The sequence below is a fragment of the Pecten maximus genome, chromosome 16, assembly GCF_902652985.1.
Source record: "Pecten maximus chromosome 16, xPecMax1.1, whole genome shotgun sequence".
Lineage (NCBI taxonomy): Eukaryota > Metazoa > Mollusca > Bivalvia > Pectinida > Pectinidae > Pecten > Pecten maximus.
In genome coordinates this window covers 19871692-19887880 of record NC_047030.1, presented here as the reverse complement: position 1 = coordinate 19887880, position 16189 = coordinate 19871692, and the positions used below count along the sequence as shown (strand labels likewise).

The 16189-nt window shown below is 38.4% G+C and overlaps 1 protein-coding gene across 2 annotated transcripts; it reads right to left on the bottom strand.

The window, feature by feature from the left end:
* Nucleotides 1-2194: 2194 nt before the first annotated feature.
* On the bottom strand, nucleotides 2195-15032 carry LOC117345233. Of its 2 annotated transcripts, none has more exons than XM_033908258.1 (5): nucleotides 14885-15032; nucleotides 8287-8385; nucleotides 7557-7795; nucleotides 6373-6574; nucleotides 2195-5730 (listed from the first exon to the last, which is right to left on the bottom strand). In XM_033908258.1, the coding sequence occupies exons 2-5, from the start codon at nucleotides 8348-8350 to the stop codon at nucleotides 5576-5578; spliced, it is 660 nt and encodes a 219-aa protein (XP_033764149.1). In that variant the 5' UTR covers nucleotides 8351-8385; nucleotides 14885-15032; the 3' UTR covers nucleotides 2195-5575. The 2 variants fall into 2 exon arrangements, with proteins under 2 accessions (XP_033764149.1, XP_033764150.1); XM_033908259.1 differs by lacking the exon at nucleotides 14885-15032 and adding an exon at nucleotides 14595-14706.
* Between the last annotated feature and the right edge of the window lie 1157 nt (nucleotides 15033-16189).

Here is a 16189-nt window from a genome sequence, read left to right as displayed (position 1 = left end):
CTGTGTCCAAGGTTAAAATTTGTATAAAAGTAGATCAAGGCCACAGTCAATGTCAGAAGGTCAGCAAATGTAGAAGTAATGGAAAAGTCACAAGCAACACACATCTGACACACAATAAGCAGTATCCTCATTAGTACGCATGTGGGTTAATGTTGCATTTATAATTAAAAAGAACAAAAAACGTCATGTTTTAACATAAATTCAATATTTAATGATTTCCCGGTTAGTTCTGTTTGTTTTCTTGATCGGATTTTAATGTTAGGTGTCCCAACGTCTTTATCGGGATGTTTTCGTCGTTCCTCGTGTTCTCGCGTGGTCACGTGACCAGCACGAAGGACTACATTAACACTTGGTCGGTAAATATGGCCAGAGCACCCGACCAACGTATTTTGTCGTACAAACAAATATGATACACTTATTCATCGTGCTAAGAAACCGAGAAAAAGTGCTGTACATTCTTCTATTTATTCAAGTATGGTTACGTAACGGCGTTATAAACTGGATTAATTGACTACTTTTTAAGTAATTTTGACGATGTTTGTCATTTTCGTAAGAATGTACAGCACTTTTCGTTGTTCTCATACAATTACCTTCACGCTCTTACCTGTTTCATAAGTATTGGTTTAGGGTAGTCGGGTGCTCTAGGACGATTCATAGAGCAAGTGTTAATGTTCATTCTCCAATATTGGAACTCTTCAGTGTTTTAAGTATCGAAATCGGCATATAGAAACAAACAAACGTTAATAAACGAATGCAATGGATCGTAATTAATTCAATTGATTATTTACAGATGATTTCCAAAGACATAAGGTATAGTTAGAAGTTTTCGGCTGTACACATGCAAGTTTGTAAATTCGTCACTGTGATGAAACCACCGTCCTCGTCGTTGCCATGACAGCCGATCGAAGCTGCGATCACGAATGCACTGACAAAGTGAAAGTTGAAGTATTTTTCGCAACATGCGGTTTAAACTTAAAATTACATTCACACCTCATATTGATTGGGGTTGTTTAATCATACCTGATCAATTGAATTATCAGAAAACTAACAAAAACACTAAAAAACACAGAATGAAGCCTTCGTGTCAGGCAGTGCAGACAACGCGGGATCTGTAAACAATGTGACGTCATTGGAATGTACAAGTTGCAACAATGTACAACAATGTATATTTTACATGAATACACTAATGAGCAACAAAACGGGACGCAACATTAACCCACATGCGTACTGACACAGACGACACTAAAACTGGCGGCCATGCTAACCACGGTAAAACCTTTCGGCTTGTTGTCGTTACTGGATATGTCCGCAAAACATTGATCCACGTAAACACTAGCCCTAACTTCTAAAACAGATCATATCGAACAGGAATTATAATGTACATGACCTTCCGGCTGCGTCTCCCGTTTTAAAAGAAGAATTCTACCTCAACTTTCCTTTCTAACATCCAGGAATCCGTTTGCAGTAATTTTGGTTACCACCTCTAGAGGTGACAATGTTGGAGTACTGATTTAAAGAGGCGTACCCGCAGACGGACCGGTAAACGGCACATCTCCGATCACTAAATAAACTTCAGTACACGTTTCTATGTGACAAAATTAGAGGCTTTCCGACTTTATTTCTTGAAAACAATTACAGAATATGTATTTAAAAGACGTTTTAAAACTCAACCTGAGAGGGAAATGTATGGAATATAACGGCAAATCTTCTTTGTAAATCGCCGCTGCCTTTGAAGTTATCACTGTGCGGCACTGTGCAGGTGCTTGTTTCTTTGATGTGTCAATCAAATTAGACTCCACTTTATAGCGGGGACTTATTGCGGGTTGCGATTAAATAAATAATATTTAAAAAATGAGGTTTTAATATCACTTTTCAGCGTTTTATAAGGAAAATAAAATGAAAAACTCAACAATTCCAACAATCTGTCATGTGTAAAAAAATCTTTTTCTATTAGCCAATTTTTCTGATCTCTCTGCGGGCAAGCCTCTTTAAGGGATTTTGCTCGGCGACATTTTATAGAGTACAAATGTTATATGGCAGGAATTATTTTTTCAACAATAATCTGATATCACGAGGCGTGATTAATACGTGAGAAGGGTCATCACCTGAAGAATTATGGAAAAGTGTGATTTTTGTATAACAGCATTATTATCATCATGTAATACCCTCCATTATATCAAAACAAAATACGATATAAAATTAAAAAATATTTTATTTCCAATTCAACTAAGAAAGGTCTAGATCTAATTGTTTTTGACAATTGTACAACTTCCTGAAGGTGCTATCAAAATTTCTGGGTTTGACGTCACTGCAACACCATACAAAAAAGGCATAGTGATATTGGCGGAAAATGTTTGGTTTGACATATTGTCGGGAAAGATATCACGAATTACCAGCCATACAGCGGATAGCTACAGGCCTATCAGCCATACAGCGGATAGCTACAGGACTATCAGCCATACAGCGAGTAGCTACAAGACTATCCGCCATACAGCGAATGGCTGTAAGACTAGCTCATACACGATGTTTCCATAGCAACAACCGAAAATGACCTTAGGTTTCATTTGAATTTGCGACATTACATAGTTTAAATTGTAATAATACTTCCAGACCTGATCACCAGTTAGGTACTTTGTGAACCCATGTGATGTATATTAGATCTATAACAGTAGTCTTATCAAATGTGAGAGGTCAATGCAGGTCGGTTTTCACTATTCATATCGAGTGTTTAAAGCTGGGTTCGGTTGTTCTATAAACATTGATTTTGATAAAAAAAAAATAGAAATCTTGTTTGCGACAACGGGTCATCAAATAAAAGTAGAATCTATATTTGATATATGCTTTTTTAAAGGAGAAAGTGTTTCGGCTTCAACTGTCGGAATACAACAGACAGAAACCTGTGTATATGGTACCACACCAATAAAACAAACTGCATAGTGCATATTTGTTCGTGTCGGACCGGAAAATAAACCACTTTACTAACCAACGTCACGTAACCACTTCACTAACCAACGTCACGTGACCACTTTACTAACCAACGTCACGTGACCACTTCACTAACTAACGTCACGTGACCACTTCACTAGCCAACGTCACGTAACCACTTCACTAACCAACGTCACGTGACCACTTCACTAACCAACGTCACGTGACCACTTTACTAACCAACGTCACGTGACCACTTTACTAACCAACGTCACGTGACCACTTCACTAACCAACGTCACGTGACCACTTTACTAACCAACGTCACGTGACCACTTCACTAACCAACGTCACGTGACCACTTTACTAGCCAACGTCACGTGACCACTTCACTAGCCAACGTCGCGTGACCACTTCACTAACCAACGTCACGTGACCACTTTACTAACCAACGTCACGTGACCACTTTACTAACCAACGTCACGTGACCACTTCACTAACCAACGTCACGTGACCACTTCACTAGCCAACGTCACGTGACCACTTCACTAGCCAACGTCACGTGACCACTTCACTAGCTAACGTCACGTGACCACTTCACTAACCAACGTCACGTGACCACTCACTAGCCAACGTCACGTAACCACTTCACTAGCCAACGTCGCCTGACCACTTGACATTGATACATGTAATTCTACATAAGTTTATTCTAAATAAAGCCGTAACATACTGTATATTAATGATAAATGCCACATGTGTTGAGATTTCGACTATACATAATATACAAAACGTGATTAATAAACAGTGTCATATTCAGTTTATGGTTATTTTGTGTTTTAACATTTCTGATATGAAGGTTTAGAATTGGTCCAGCAATCTCCAGCGGTGGTATATTATGGCTTTTTGTTACATTATAATGAGAGTAAATCTACACGATAAGTATATAGGTCATCAGACTTTCACGTCGTATTTGATTACTAGTTAAGACTTGTGACTATATTTTTAAGTTTTAGGTGAGAAATTATGCTGTTTTCATTCACTAGTATGACCCCTGATACTAGCATCGCCTGTTAATACACACAATATATCAATATATAGTGTATTGACGAGGCGAGTACCTAGTGTATGGCGGATATAAATTGCTTTTAACTGTACTATTACATCTCACACTGTCAAATGTACTATTACATCTCACACCGTCAAAAGTACTATTACATCTCACACTGTCAAAAGTACTATTACATCTCACACTGTCAAATGTACTATTACATCTCACACTGTCAAATGTACTGTTACATCTCATACTGTCAAATGTACTATTACATCTCACACTGTCAAATGTACTGTTACATCTCACTGTCAAATGTACTATTACATCTCACACTGTCAAATGTACTGTTACATCTCACTGTCAAATGTACTATTACATCTCACACTGTCAAATGTACTGTTACATTTCACTGTCAAATGTACTATTACATCTCACACTGTCAAATGATTAACTATCAAATAAACTGTCAAGCATAATAATATAATATTAAACCATCGTGTTAACACGTGGGATACTATTTATATAACATTAAACCGTCGTGTCAACACGTGGGATACTATTTATATAACATTAAACCGTCGTGTCAACACGTGGGATACTATTTATATAACATTAAACCATCGTGTCAACACGTGGGATACTATTTATATAACATTAATTGCAGGATGACACACTATTGACGACAGTGTAGTGAACTAAACATCAATGTCTAACTATTTTTTTTATATTAACTGTACAATCTAAAACATCCAGGAGCAAATCTGCAACTTCTCGGAACAAATTCAAAAACCTATAAACATTCATTCATCCTGAGCTATACATGGAAATAACAAATCATTAAAAAACACATACAACATACAAATTTTGAGAAAAAAAAGGTGAACAAAATATTGCTGTTGGTTTTAAACCATCTTATGAATAAGTCACAATTCATATGTATTTTTTTCGGTTGCATGTGTCTGAAGGACGAATTGGCATAGGTTTAAAATGCACACATTTTCTCTCTCCTCGCACTAAATTGGTACACACACGTTCTTGCCAACATTCTCAATTCTGGAGGGAGATTCTCTACTTTGGACCCTAATGCTAGAGATAAATGAAATTATCAGTATAACTTCTTAGTCTGTAAGTTAAAGATCTAAAAAGCTCAGAAGAAAAAGTTGTTTCAAATATGTAGTTTAAGGTGTTGGAATTATAATTTCCAAAGTCGTCTACAACTGTTAATTTGGTTAGGTTGGAAAAACTAAAATTCGCTTTCTCCCCCATGCAAATTACAAAATGTTAGCAAACACGCTCACACTTTGTTTTCGGTGCAAATACGATGGACACTAACAAACATCTAAACACTTCCACGTGCACTCACACGCATCCGAGTAAAAAAACGTTGTGGTGGAAAATATGATTTGCTTCGTTTCCAGTCCAGTCAAGTTTTAATGAGACATTCGTGTAGCAGATATGTCCAAGACTGGGGCAGTGTTCCAAAAATGCTCAAGTTATCCGTACGTTTTCCATCATCCACGTTTTAACAAGCGTCTTAGTGATCGATCATCTCTTATCGGGTTTACAGGAACTGCGGGGAATGATGGGAACCGGAAGTGACTTATGCCTCCGAGGGGACACCGGTGTAGGCCTTGTTCTTGTAGTAGAAGTAGGTGATGAGTAGGGCAATGAGGAACATACAAGCCAGACACACTCCAACAACGATTCCGATGACTCGTGTATTGTGGACAGCCTCCTCGACATCGAGGAAGATAACTGAAACAAAACCAAAACAATATCAAAGATAAACCTTAACCAAGCTATCTATGTAAATCTGACGTTGTTTTGCATGTTAAAAACCCGATCCATCCTATTTTCGATTCGTTAACAACATACAGCTATAGACATACTGACATAGCTTTATTCCACGGCACCCCTCTGGTCACCGCCGCATCTAGACCAATCGGAATTGTTCCTACATATTGCAGGTTAACAAATGACAACCAATTATTTTGTATTATAACGAAACGGTTCCTATACACTGCAAACAAATGTCTCGTGCTTCGAAGAATAGTTGCAACATCGCAACGGTTACAGGCTTACAGCACATTGCAAACTATCACTATTAATGTGTGAATTCCGAACTCTTCAAGACAACTGACCTAGAAATGATAAGTCCAAAATATGTTAACATTGGACCGTACAACACCGATATTTGACCTTAAAAGAGTATATGGCCACTCTACATCCTACCGCTAAATGCATGACCACTACATCCTATCGTTAAATCAATGACCACTCTTTATGACCACTCTTCATCCTACCACTAATTTCAAGGTCACTCTTAATCCTAACCCTAGGTCATGAACTCTCTACATCCTATCGGTAGCAATTAGCACATGAATAATAAATACTTACTATCTTCCTCTCTGTGTCCAGGTTCGGACTGACCACCTTTGTTGGGGTTGAGGTCGTATTGAGCACAACTTGCGTACACATTAGCATTGAAGCTGTAGTCGCTATGATCTTTATCATGGTTCTGGTAGAGGCGGAGAGTCATGTCCCGTCGACCGTTCACACACCACTTGTTCTTGGGTAGCGAGGGAAAACAGTCTAACTTCTGTTTATAAGAGAAAAAGCATTACGTCAGAAGGGTCAACTTATCGGAAAGACTTAGCACAAAACATGTGTACAAGTATTATTTGGTTTGTTTGGTTTGTTTTGTTTAACGTCCTATTAACAGCCAGGGTCATTTAAGGACGTGGCAGGTTTTGGAGGTGGAGGAAAGCCGGAGTACTCTGAGAAAAACCACCGACCTATGGTCAGTACCTGGAAACTGCCCCACGTAGGTTTCGAACTCTCAACCAAGAGGTGGAGGGCTAGTGATAAAGTGTCGTGACACCTTAACCACTCGGCCACCGCGGCTCCATAATATTATACGATATCAGCTTAGGAGGCCTAAGTCCGAGTATAATGTATATAAGGACGTTTGTAGCCAGGCTGAGTATATAAGGATGTCTTCAGTAGGTGGGTAAAATCAGAACTCGTACAAGAGATAATACTTTAAGTGTATTGAATGTAAGTTTCTTATCAGGCCAGTCAGATAATTCATGAAGATAAAAAACATATTTATAGTAGCAGTGACCTCAATTTGACCACAGGTGGTTGAAATGCAATTTCATGGAAGAGATTATAGTTGTAAGTAAGCGCATGCATTTTCAAGATATTTGGATCATTAATGAAGACGGTAGAACGAGGACATCAAAAGTCTATTTATAGTAACAGTGACCTCATTTTGACCCCAGGTGATTGTATCGCGAACTCGTACAAGAGAATGGTTGTTAATAAGTGTATGAAGTTTATAGTTATTGGATAATTAGTGAAGTGGAAAGCGCGAGAACATCACCTTCTTTTGTTTGTACATATGCTCTTATCCCTTTTGATCATCAACCAACCCATCATGAGGGGATAGTGATCAGGTTTGTAATCAACCTGATGTAGGAAGGTTTGTCATCACCCTGAATATGCCTATATGATGCAGGTAGATTCATAATAATTGTTTGAAGCGACATACTTGATATGAAGTTTTGTCATGAACTTACCAAGACCTTAGTTTGAGATGAAAACTCAGCGCTGACGTAGCACATAGTGCTCATACTGGTGACGTTGACGCACAAGACGAGTGCTTCTTCACATTCGTTATTTGTGTCGGTGGCGACAAATGTGTTGACGCAGTCCCCGCCGCCAAGAGGAACGCTTCCAGCCGTGGAGACCGTGGCGACGTCGTTCATGTTCAAGGTCGTCGAAACATCGCAACCATCATCTAAATTCACTTTAGATACTGAAAGTAAACGGTCACGGCTATAATTGTAAGCAAAATGTCAAGTATATTTTACAGATCTTATACAGAAAGTTACAGGGAAATGCTGTAAGTATATTTTACAGATCTTATACAGAAAGTTACAGGGAAATGCTGTAAGTTACAGGGAAATGCTGTAAGTATATTTTACAGATCTTATACAGAAAGTTACAGGGAAATGCTGTAAGTTACAGGGAAATGCTGTAAGTATATTTTACAGATCTTATACAGAAAGTTACAGGGAAATGCTGTAAGTTACAGGGAAATGCTGTAAGTTACAGGGAAATGTTGTAAGTTACAGGGAAATGCTGTAAGTTACAGGGAAATGCTGTAAGTTACAGGGAAATGCTGTAAGTATATTTTAGTTTTTGTAGTCAGACTATTGAGTAAAAAAGAAAAGTTGACTCCTAACTTTAAGTCATAAACTGTATTGTATAGTTGAAATACAGATCTGGATAAGTTTATTTACTTACCTGCACCATATGAAGTGGTTGCTAAGGCCAACACGGCCAGAAGAGATAGAGCTAGTGACGTCATGTTCCTGTTATCTGTGATCACTTCCTGTCAAGATTCTGTGGAGAAAAGATTAGAAAGCTAACAGAGGGACTGCAATATCCTACGACAACATACCAAAAATTGAGTTCTCTTTTTCATTCTTAAACACGGACCGATATCTGCTCGACAATTAGACGACTTTTTTTTTTGTTAATGAGACGTTCAACATGTCCCTTCTCCCTCTCCTCACATCCTGAAGATTCAGGCTACCTTCTCCTCACATCCTGAAGATTCAGGCTATTCAGACTTTAAGTAAGTTTATTGATAATTATGTGCATATCCAATAACTTTGGACTTGTGTAAAACGTTGTTGAAAGATTAACCGGATTATACTCCAACCCCCTCCTGATTTAAACCAATTTTTTCCTGTTGTTGTGGTCCGAGACCAAATCCCTTCTACCAATCATTTCCCGGACGATCCTCGTCCCGACTATGGCCGAATGACAGCGAGCAATCCTCCAATTTTATTTCCCCCACGATAGCTGTCAATCCTCATCAGAAATTAGACTCGTATATAACCCAACAATAAATCGCAGTACGCACTTCTCTTTATAGCAGAGTTCGAACCCGTGACGAACCCGTGACGAACCCGTGACGAACCAATCTTTTTGTGCGATAGCGATGGTCGCTCAGTCTGTCGGAGACTCATCGGTAACGATGTCCTGTCCGAGAACGGCTGGTGATATGATCAATATAATGTCTTATAGATTTTCTCTGGGGCCTGTATCTAAAGGTCAACGCCATTGGATTCGAGCCAAACTTTCACGCTGGGGTTTTACTCTATTATCTTGATTAGAAATTGTATTTATCGATCTGGACAGAGGAAAAGATATGTAAAGGGCGGTTCATCCCAAGTAATTATTTTCGACGTCGTTAAACAAACCACGAGTATACGAAGCCATACGAAACCTACCCCATGGATAATATTGGCGGAGTGAAAACAAAGAATTAAATTCTAAAATTCACAATCAGTAAAAGAGTACGAAATAGACACACGCGGCTGATTGACACGAAATGTACGAGAACAAGACCATTCGGCCAATTACAGTATCCCATATGTCGTAGGTCAACGGTTAAAAATATAGGTCAAAGTAACCTTTACTTGATACATGACACAGTCTGCCTAATATATAGGTGAACTCATGTCCAAAAGTATGAAGTTCCTGTGACAATTAGTCTAGACTACATCACCCGGAAAAGATTTGATTTTCTTTGCCACAGATCGAAGGTCAAACTGTAGATTAGGGTGATATACATTTCGTACCCGACACACCTCCTCAGTTACCGTGAATGTATGTAATACGCGGAGCTAATAAGACCATGCGTTTCGAAAGGGTAAGCATCCTTTTCGCAAAAGAGCTATTGATTTGTTCTATGGAGTAAAAAGGAATTGTACAAGACGAGACACTTGGAAGACTTACGACCTAGGTTGGCATAATCTTACCACAGAAATAGAAACGGAGCCTCGTTTTGGCGTGTTTGAGCCAATGTGATCGCCTACAGAACGGTTATATGTATAAGACGGTACAGGGAATGTGTAATGATTACGTGAGAGGTAAAAAAAAAAGTAATGGGAATTACGTCCACCACGTGGTTTAACATAAATATATTATGCAGGCGATATATTCTTGGAGTAGATCGATCGCCCTCATGCCGAGTCGGCCACACTACAAAGCATCACAACGCCGTATGTCAAATGTGTGACGTCAAAAAACTCCAGCAAACAAAAGGTGTACTTTGAAGCGAACGTTCTGACAACACAATAAATAATTTTGGACCGACCGTGCTATCGCATAATTGTTTGTCTCTGTTGAACAGCTGGGGGTCTCAATCGGTTACAGCGTTGGCCTACGTAACCGCAGGTGAAGATCTGAGGTGTCGGTACGACGCTCCCTACCCGTAGCGGTTTGTGTTTCTCGGAAAGCTGGGAAATGGACGGGTCTGTGCCGACGTCATTGTGTCCTTGGGCAAAACACGTTACCAGTATTGCTCTGGATGGCATGCGAAGGCCAAGGTATCCCGTATGCTGTTCAGTGAGGTAATCACCACCTACTACAAGGCATCAACGCCTCAAAATTACCGCTGTTCACGGGGCGATAAATCCAATATACAAAACAAACCAACAAACTATTTAAGAGTTGTCGTTCTCTCACATGTCTTCTTTAGTTTAACGAACGACAACTCTGGCTAAGCAGACTTTTACGGGCGACAGCAATGTGGTCATGCGAAGCTTATTGTAACTTGTGATTGATCCAGGCCATCTTAGATACGTTCGTAAGCACCAATTGATCGTTAAAATGTTTATGAAGAATTATCCACGAAACAGAACTCTAGACAGCAGATGACGTCAAATCGACCGTAGTGTCGTTTACTATAAATGGCTGAATATTTACATTGTACATCGAAGCCAAAAACACAAACTGACAAAAGCTTTGCAATGACGAGCGAAAGTCAAAAAAGACGTTTTGATGTCGCATCATATTTATTTCGACTGTGTTGTTACGGTATGATAAATCGCATAACTTCGTCAAGTCTTGAAATCATTAAGGGGGTCTAAGGGATTGGTCGAGATGTTACAATTGACGATATCGTCAATGTTGCAGCGTCACCGAAATCAGATACAAAGAACCATTTCATTAAACGGTAGGCTACATATATACTCTATCGGTTACGTTCACATGGAATTGACACACATTCCCAACTACGATCTTTGGTTGCCTCGGTAGCCGCGCATCATCACTTATTGCGCTGACAGTATATGATGTATATAATACTGTAATGAGTGCCGTCATGTGTGAGCTCCAGACCACTGTCCCGTAGGACACGGGTTCGAGACGGGCTGATGGCGTGGAATATCTGTTGGGTTAGTTTTTCCATATTTCACTATTGATGTGCGTTGGTTTCCCCGCAACGCCCAAAAATATTGCTCCCATAGCAGATTTAAGATTGTATTGTTCACTCAGACAAACAATATAAGTATAGGAGATGTCACATATGTTCAGTAAATTTTACACACGGCGGAACACACTAACAACACTATAAATATGTATATTTACACATGAACTATTCAAATCTTATCTTAACATTTATAAATTATAATGTTTTCAGGGTTTTCTCCAACCTATGAACATGAGATAGAACACGAACTCATCACAGAGAAATTTGACCTCTCAATTTTGTCAGACTTGGGTATGTACAGTAATAATTTGCGTCGTCGTTATGAAAGCTCTCCTGAGCTTATAGTTAGCCTTGTAAACGACGTTAAATAAAGGTTATTTCCATTAATTTTCATTGTCTATACATGTATGATCCGAAATGTTCGTCAAGTTCTACACATTTCAGTATGCATTTTTTATCGGTAAGGAAAATAACTCAATGTTAATTAATAAAACGAAATATCAAAGAGTTTAAGACACTCGATTTAATTATTAACTTGAATACGCTTGCCTTTTGTAATATAACATTAAGAAATCATATTCTAATTTTGTATTTTTTATCGGTAAGGAAAATAACTCAATGTTAATGAATAGAACGAATTATCAAAGACACACGGTTTAATTATTAACTTGAATACACTTGCCTTTTGTAATATAACATTAAGAAATCATATTCTAATTTAGTATTTTTTATCGGTAAGGAAAATAACTCAATGTTAATGAATAGAACGAAATATTAAAGACACTCGGTTTAATTATTAACTTAAATACACTTGCCTAGTGTAATATAACATTACGAAATGCTATTTTAATCTGATTACAATTAATTCACGACACGGCGATTAATTAGATAACAACATATAACATTACACCTATGTATGCGACATTGTTACACGTGTTTAATCCGGCGGTGAACAGAACAGAGGTCGGTACAAGGGGAGAACAATAGGCTTACCGATATCAGTTTGTCAGCCTTTGATCTGCTATTGTACGTATCCTCGGGTCATTTAAGACTGGGTATATTCCTCTTTGTCAGTCAACCTATACCCAGGGGAGCACGGCCCGTGTCAAGACCTCGGGGCCCTGAGGGCTTAACATATTATTTGACAGGTCCGCTGAGAGATAAGATCGTTTGTCCAGTAACAATTAACATCTATACGTTTTAAGTAGGTATCCCGCGGGTACTTATAGTACAGATGTCGGTGTACATTTGACTTGATGCTTCTATCTTTAACATCGTCAATGGATCCTGATTCATATACATATGTATCTATATAACGCATGTATATCTGCATACGTACATGTACAGGGACATGTTACGTGTAGAGGCTAACCCTAGGGACCTTTACGTATTGTTTGACAGGTCCACTGAGAGATACATGTACGATCGTTTGTCCAGTAACAATAAACATCTATATGTTTTATGTAGGTATACCGCGGGTATTTATCGTACAGAGATGTACTTTAGTTGCTGTAAATATAACGCATGTATACTACACGTGCATGTACAGGGACATGGGCATGTTACCGCGTGCATGTTACATCTGCATACTTACCCTAGGGACCTGAGAATTAAGTCGTGTACGTACAACCTAGGTCAGGATATCTTAGGTTAAATTACAAAGAGTAAGAATGGATATCATTTTACCAAATGTTCATATATTTTGATCTATATACAAAATCCGTAAAAATGAACCCCCCCCCCCCCCAAAAAAAAAATAATTGTAAAAATTCTCAGGTCCCTGTGGTAAAACACATCATGATGCCAGAAACAATTGATTATCACTGTAACTAACAACATGTCCTACTATACCGCTGACTGTCGCCACGTCCTCTGTGTAGTCTCACGTGACAACGCATTAATTATTCATTACAACACGTGGTGATGTATTGATTTCATTATAGCGGATTCTCGACTCTCACAGAAATCAGCATCAGTATCCAAGTCTTTGTCACATGGTGTGTTCAGCATCTGGCTCGAATACACATCATCTGGACTTTTGGTTACCATGGCAAATACTTACGTCACGTGCTGATTGATTGTGTAACAGAAATATATAATACTAATATATATAATGGGGTTTCCGTGAAGACAAGCAAAAAAAAACAAAAAAAAAAACAGCATATGATAAAAACAAAAACAATTTCAAACCGATCTATAGACACCTTTCGTTTAATGTGGGATTATTTCTGACTCAAAGTCCAGTCATAAAAAGCTGTATCATTAAACGGCTAGGACTGCATTACTCTATTCCATATACACAAGTACAGCTAAAATTCATTGGCACCATTTTATTGGGTTTATTTTAATGTTCCAACGCTCTGAATTTGACTAGCTAGCTCTAAACCTGTGGCTTGTTAGCTTGATCACTGACTTCAATATGGTATATTTTGTAGTTTTTAACGATTCCCAGCAGTTAAGATTAAGCGAATCAGAATTATACCGATGATATAGTCTTGTTCATCAAAATTATTCTTGGTCTTGACCTAAAAGATGAACATTAAGCTAACAATGCATGACTCGGTGCCAGTTGTAGCCGATTACGTGCATGTGTGATATACATGTATCGCCCCAGAGAAATTTATGAGTGACATGTTAATATGCTAAATGTACAGTCTGACATCTACGGTACAAAACTGTTACTAAATATAGATAAATCAGAGGCAATAGACATCTTATACTGTAAATGTCCCCTCCGTTATAATTAAGCCTACTAATCGACTTCAAAAAAGTGAGATACTTTACTTTATAGAATGTCCGATTTCAACTGTGAGGTTGAATACAACTACATAGTAATACAACATTATAACATAAACCAATGCAGTATACCAGATTTGTATTATAGTCCAATCAAGGGCTCATTCGGAGCAAAACGTTGGTTCGTAGTAAAGACCTAGATGTGAATGATGTTACCGAGTATATTGGAGACAGCAGTGGACCGCCCCCTCCCGAACGCACACGCACCTACACACACAAACACACTACTGAAGAAAAGCTATTACTGGGGAGGGTTTTATTAACAAGACAGCAAACGAGCTACTACTACAATATGGCAACCCTTATTGCACAGCATCATATATCAGTATATATACAAGTATACAGACATTAGGAAATATATTTCGAAATAAGACATGATGACGACCAGATCGTCTCTGATGCATGCGTAGTGTACCCATGTACCCATCCGAATAACACAACCTCACTTACATGTTTGTATCAAGGTTATCGCTCGATCGCTAGAATTCATCAGAAACATGTAAAATTAACAAACGTACGAAAATGTGATTACCGTAATAAATCCCGGCAATAGCCTGTCTGCTACTCGGCTTAAATATCACAACACCGCGTTCTCCTACAAGCCATGCCGGCCCAGTATTGAGCAATCGCCAATGATCCCCATTCACCTTGAAATTTCCAGGTGACTAAATTGATCGAGTTGGCGTTTAAATGGCGACATCAACTACTGTTGTGTTACGTTAGCTGCAGAGTAACATCAATTGGGTTTACTCGCGAGCTCGACGCATCAAAAACATGGTTATAGAGGTTCTAGGAAATATTTTCTCACACACATCGACTTACCTCAGGTTTCCTGGCTGCCTTGGCGTGGGTACGACAGTTGACCTTGACCTCAGTAATCTCGGAGACGTGTCGGCGTATATATATACATACATGTACGTTTAAACTAACTATACACCTGTGTGACGAGATGACACTGGTCACAATTTTAACCAATCAAATAGCAGTGCTATTGAAAGCCCGTAAAGCCAGTACTGAAAACACAGGTAAGTGTGTGTACAGGTGTAATAAATTATCGTGTGTGTAAAGGAAAATGCCGGGTGACATTTATATACAGCGGCGTGGTGTGTTCTCACTACGAGGAATGAGTGCGTGTATTACTGCAGATAGGGAGAAATCTGCCCGAGATACCGATATACCAATAGTCCTTGCTACAATGTGTTCTAGCTGCATTCTCTATTTCGACCAAAAATGGCCAAGCACTTTTCCTTATCCTATAATATAATGCCTTCGAAGATTTTGTTCATTGTATCTAAAACTTTTGTTATTTGTGATCTTGAGCCTCTAAAACAAAAATATGAACACTTATTGGAATAATTAAGCTGGTCCATATGCATTAATATACATTGCCGAATATCACGGTTGATTGCACTACGCTTCGCTAGTGAAATGTGTAGCGTAGCATATATCCGGCGATGTACTACATACTGTAGAGAGGTGTTGGTCTGTTTGTGTACCCTAAAGTCTTGTTTTTACATCCAGTCTACGACCTCGATAGCAGTAATCAATACCAAGCACACATGCAATTCTTCGCTCTTCATTTCATAAAAAAAATGAACAAGAGCTACTAGCCGTGTTGCTGCCCCTGCTGTGCGTCGAACACTAATTAGACAAACACTTGATCCCTTGGTCTCCATCGACATGTACAATGTCATAATCATTTTCAGTTCAATATTCGTTGTTACAGTTCTAAGGTGACCCGCTTCGAATATCGATAATTTAAATTTTTACAAAGTCGTTTACATATTACTAGAATATTTATATCTTTTTTTTTTCGGAAACCAAATAATCTTCTATGGTAAACATGCAGTCCTCTGACAAAACGCCATATATTTTTTTCACTATGATGGGAAACATTTTCCGGTAATAATGTTAATTAGAGGCAGAGATTTATCTCTGTTAGAGGTAAAGATACAGATTTGTCAATGAAAAGAAAACTGACTTCTCGTGTGTTGATTAAAATATAAGCAAAAATTATGGAAAATTATGGTTTATCGACCTTCCTTCATCTGACGATGCGTTGAATAAGTTGAAATTCCACATAAATGAACAATTATATATTGTTTTGTCTTTCAGTGAAATACAGTC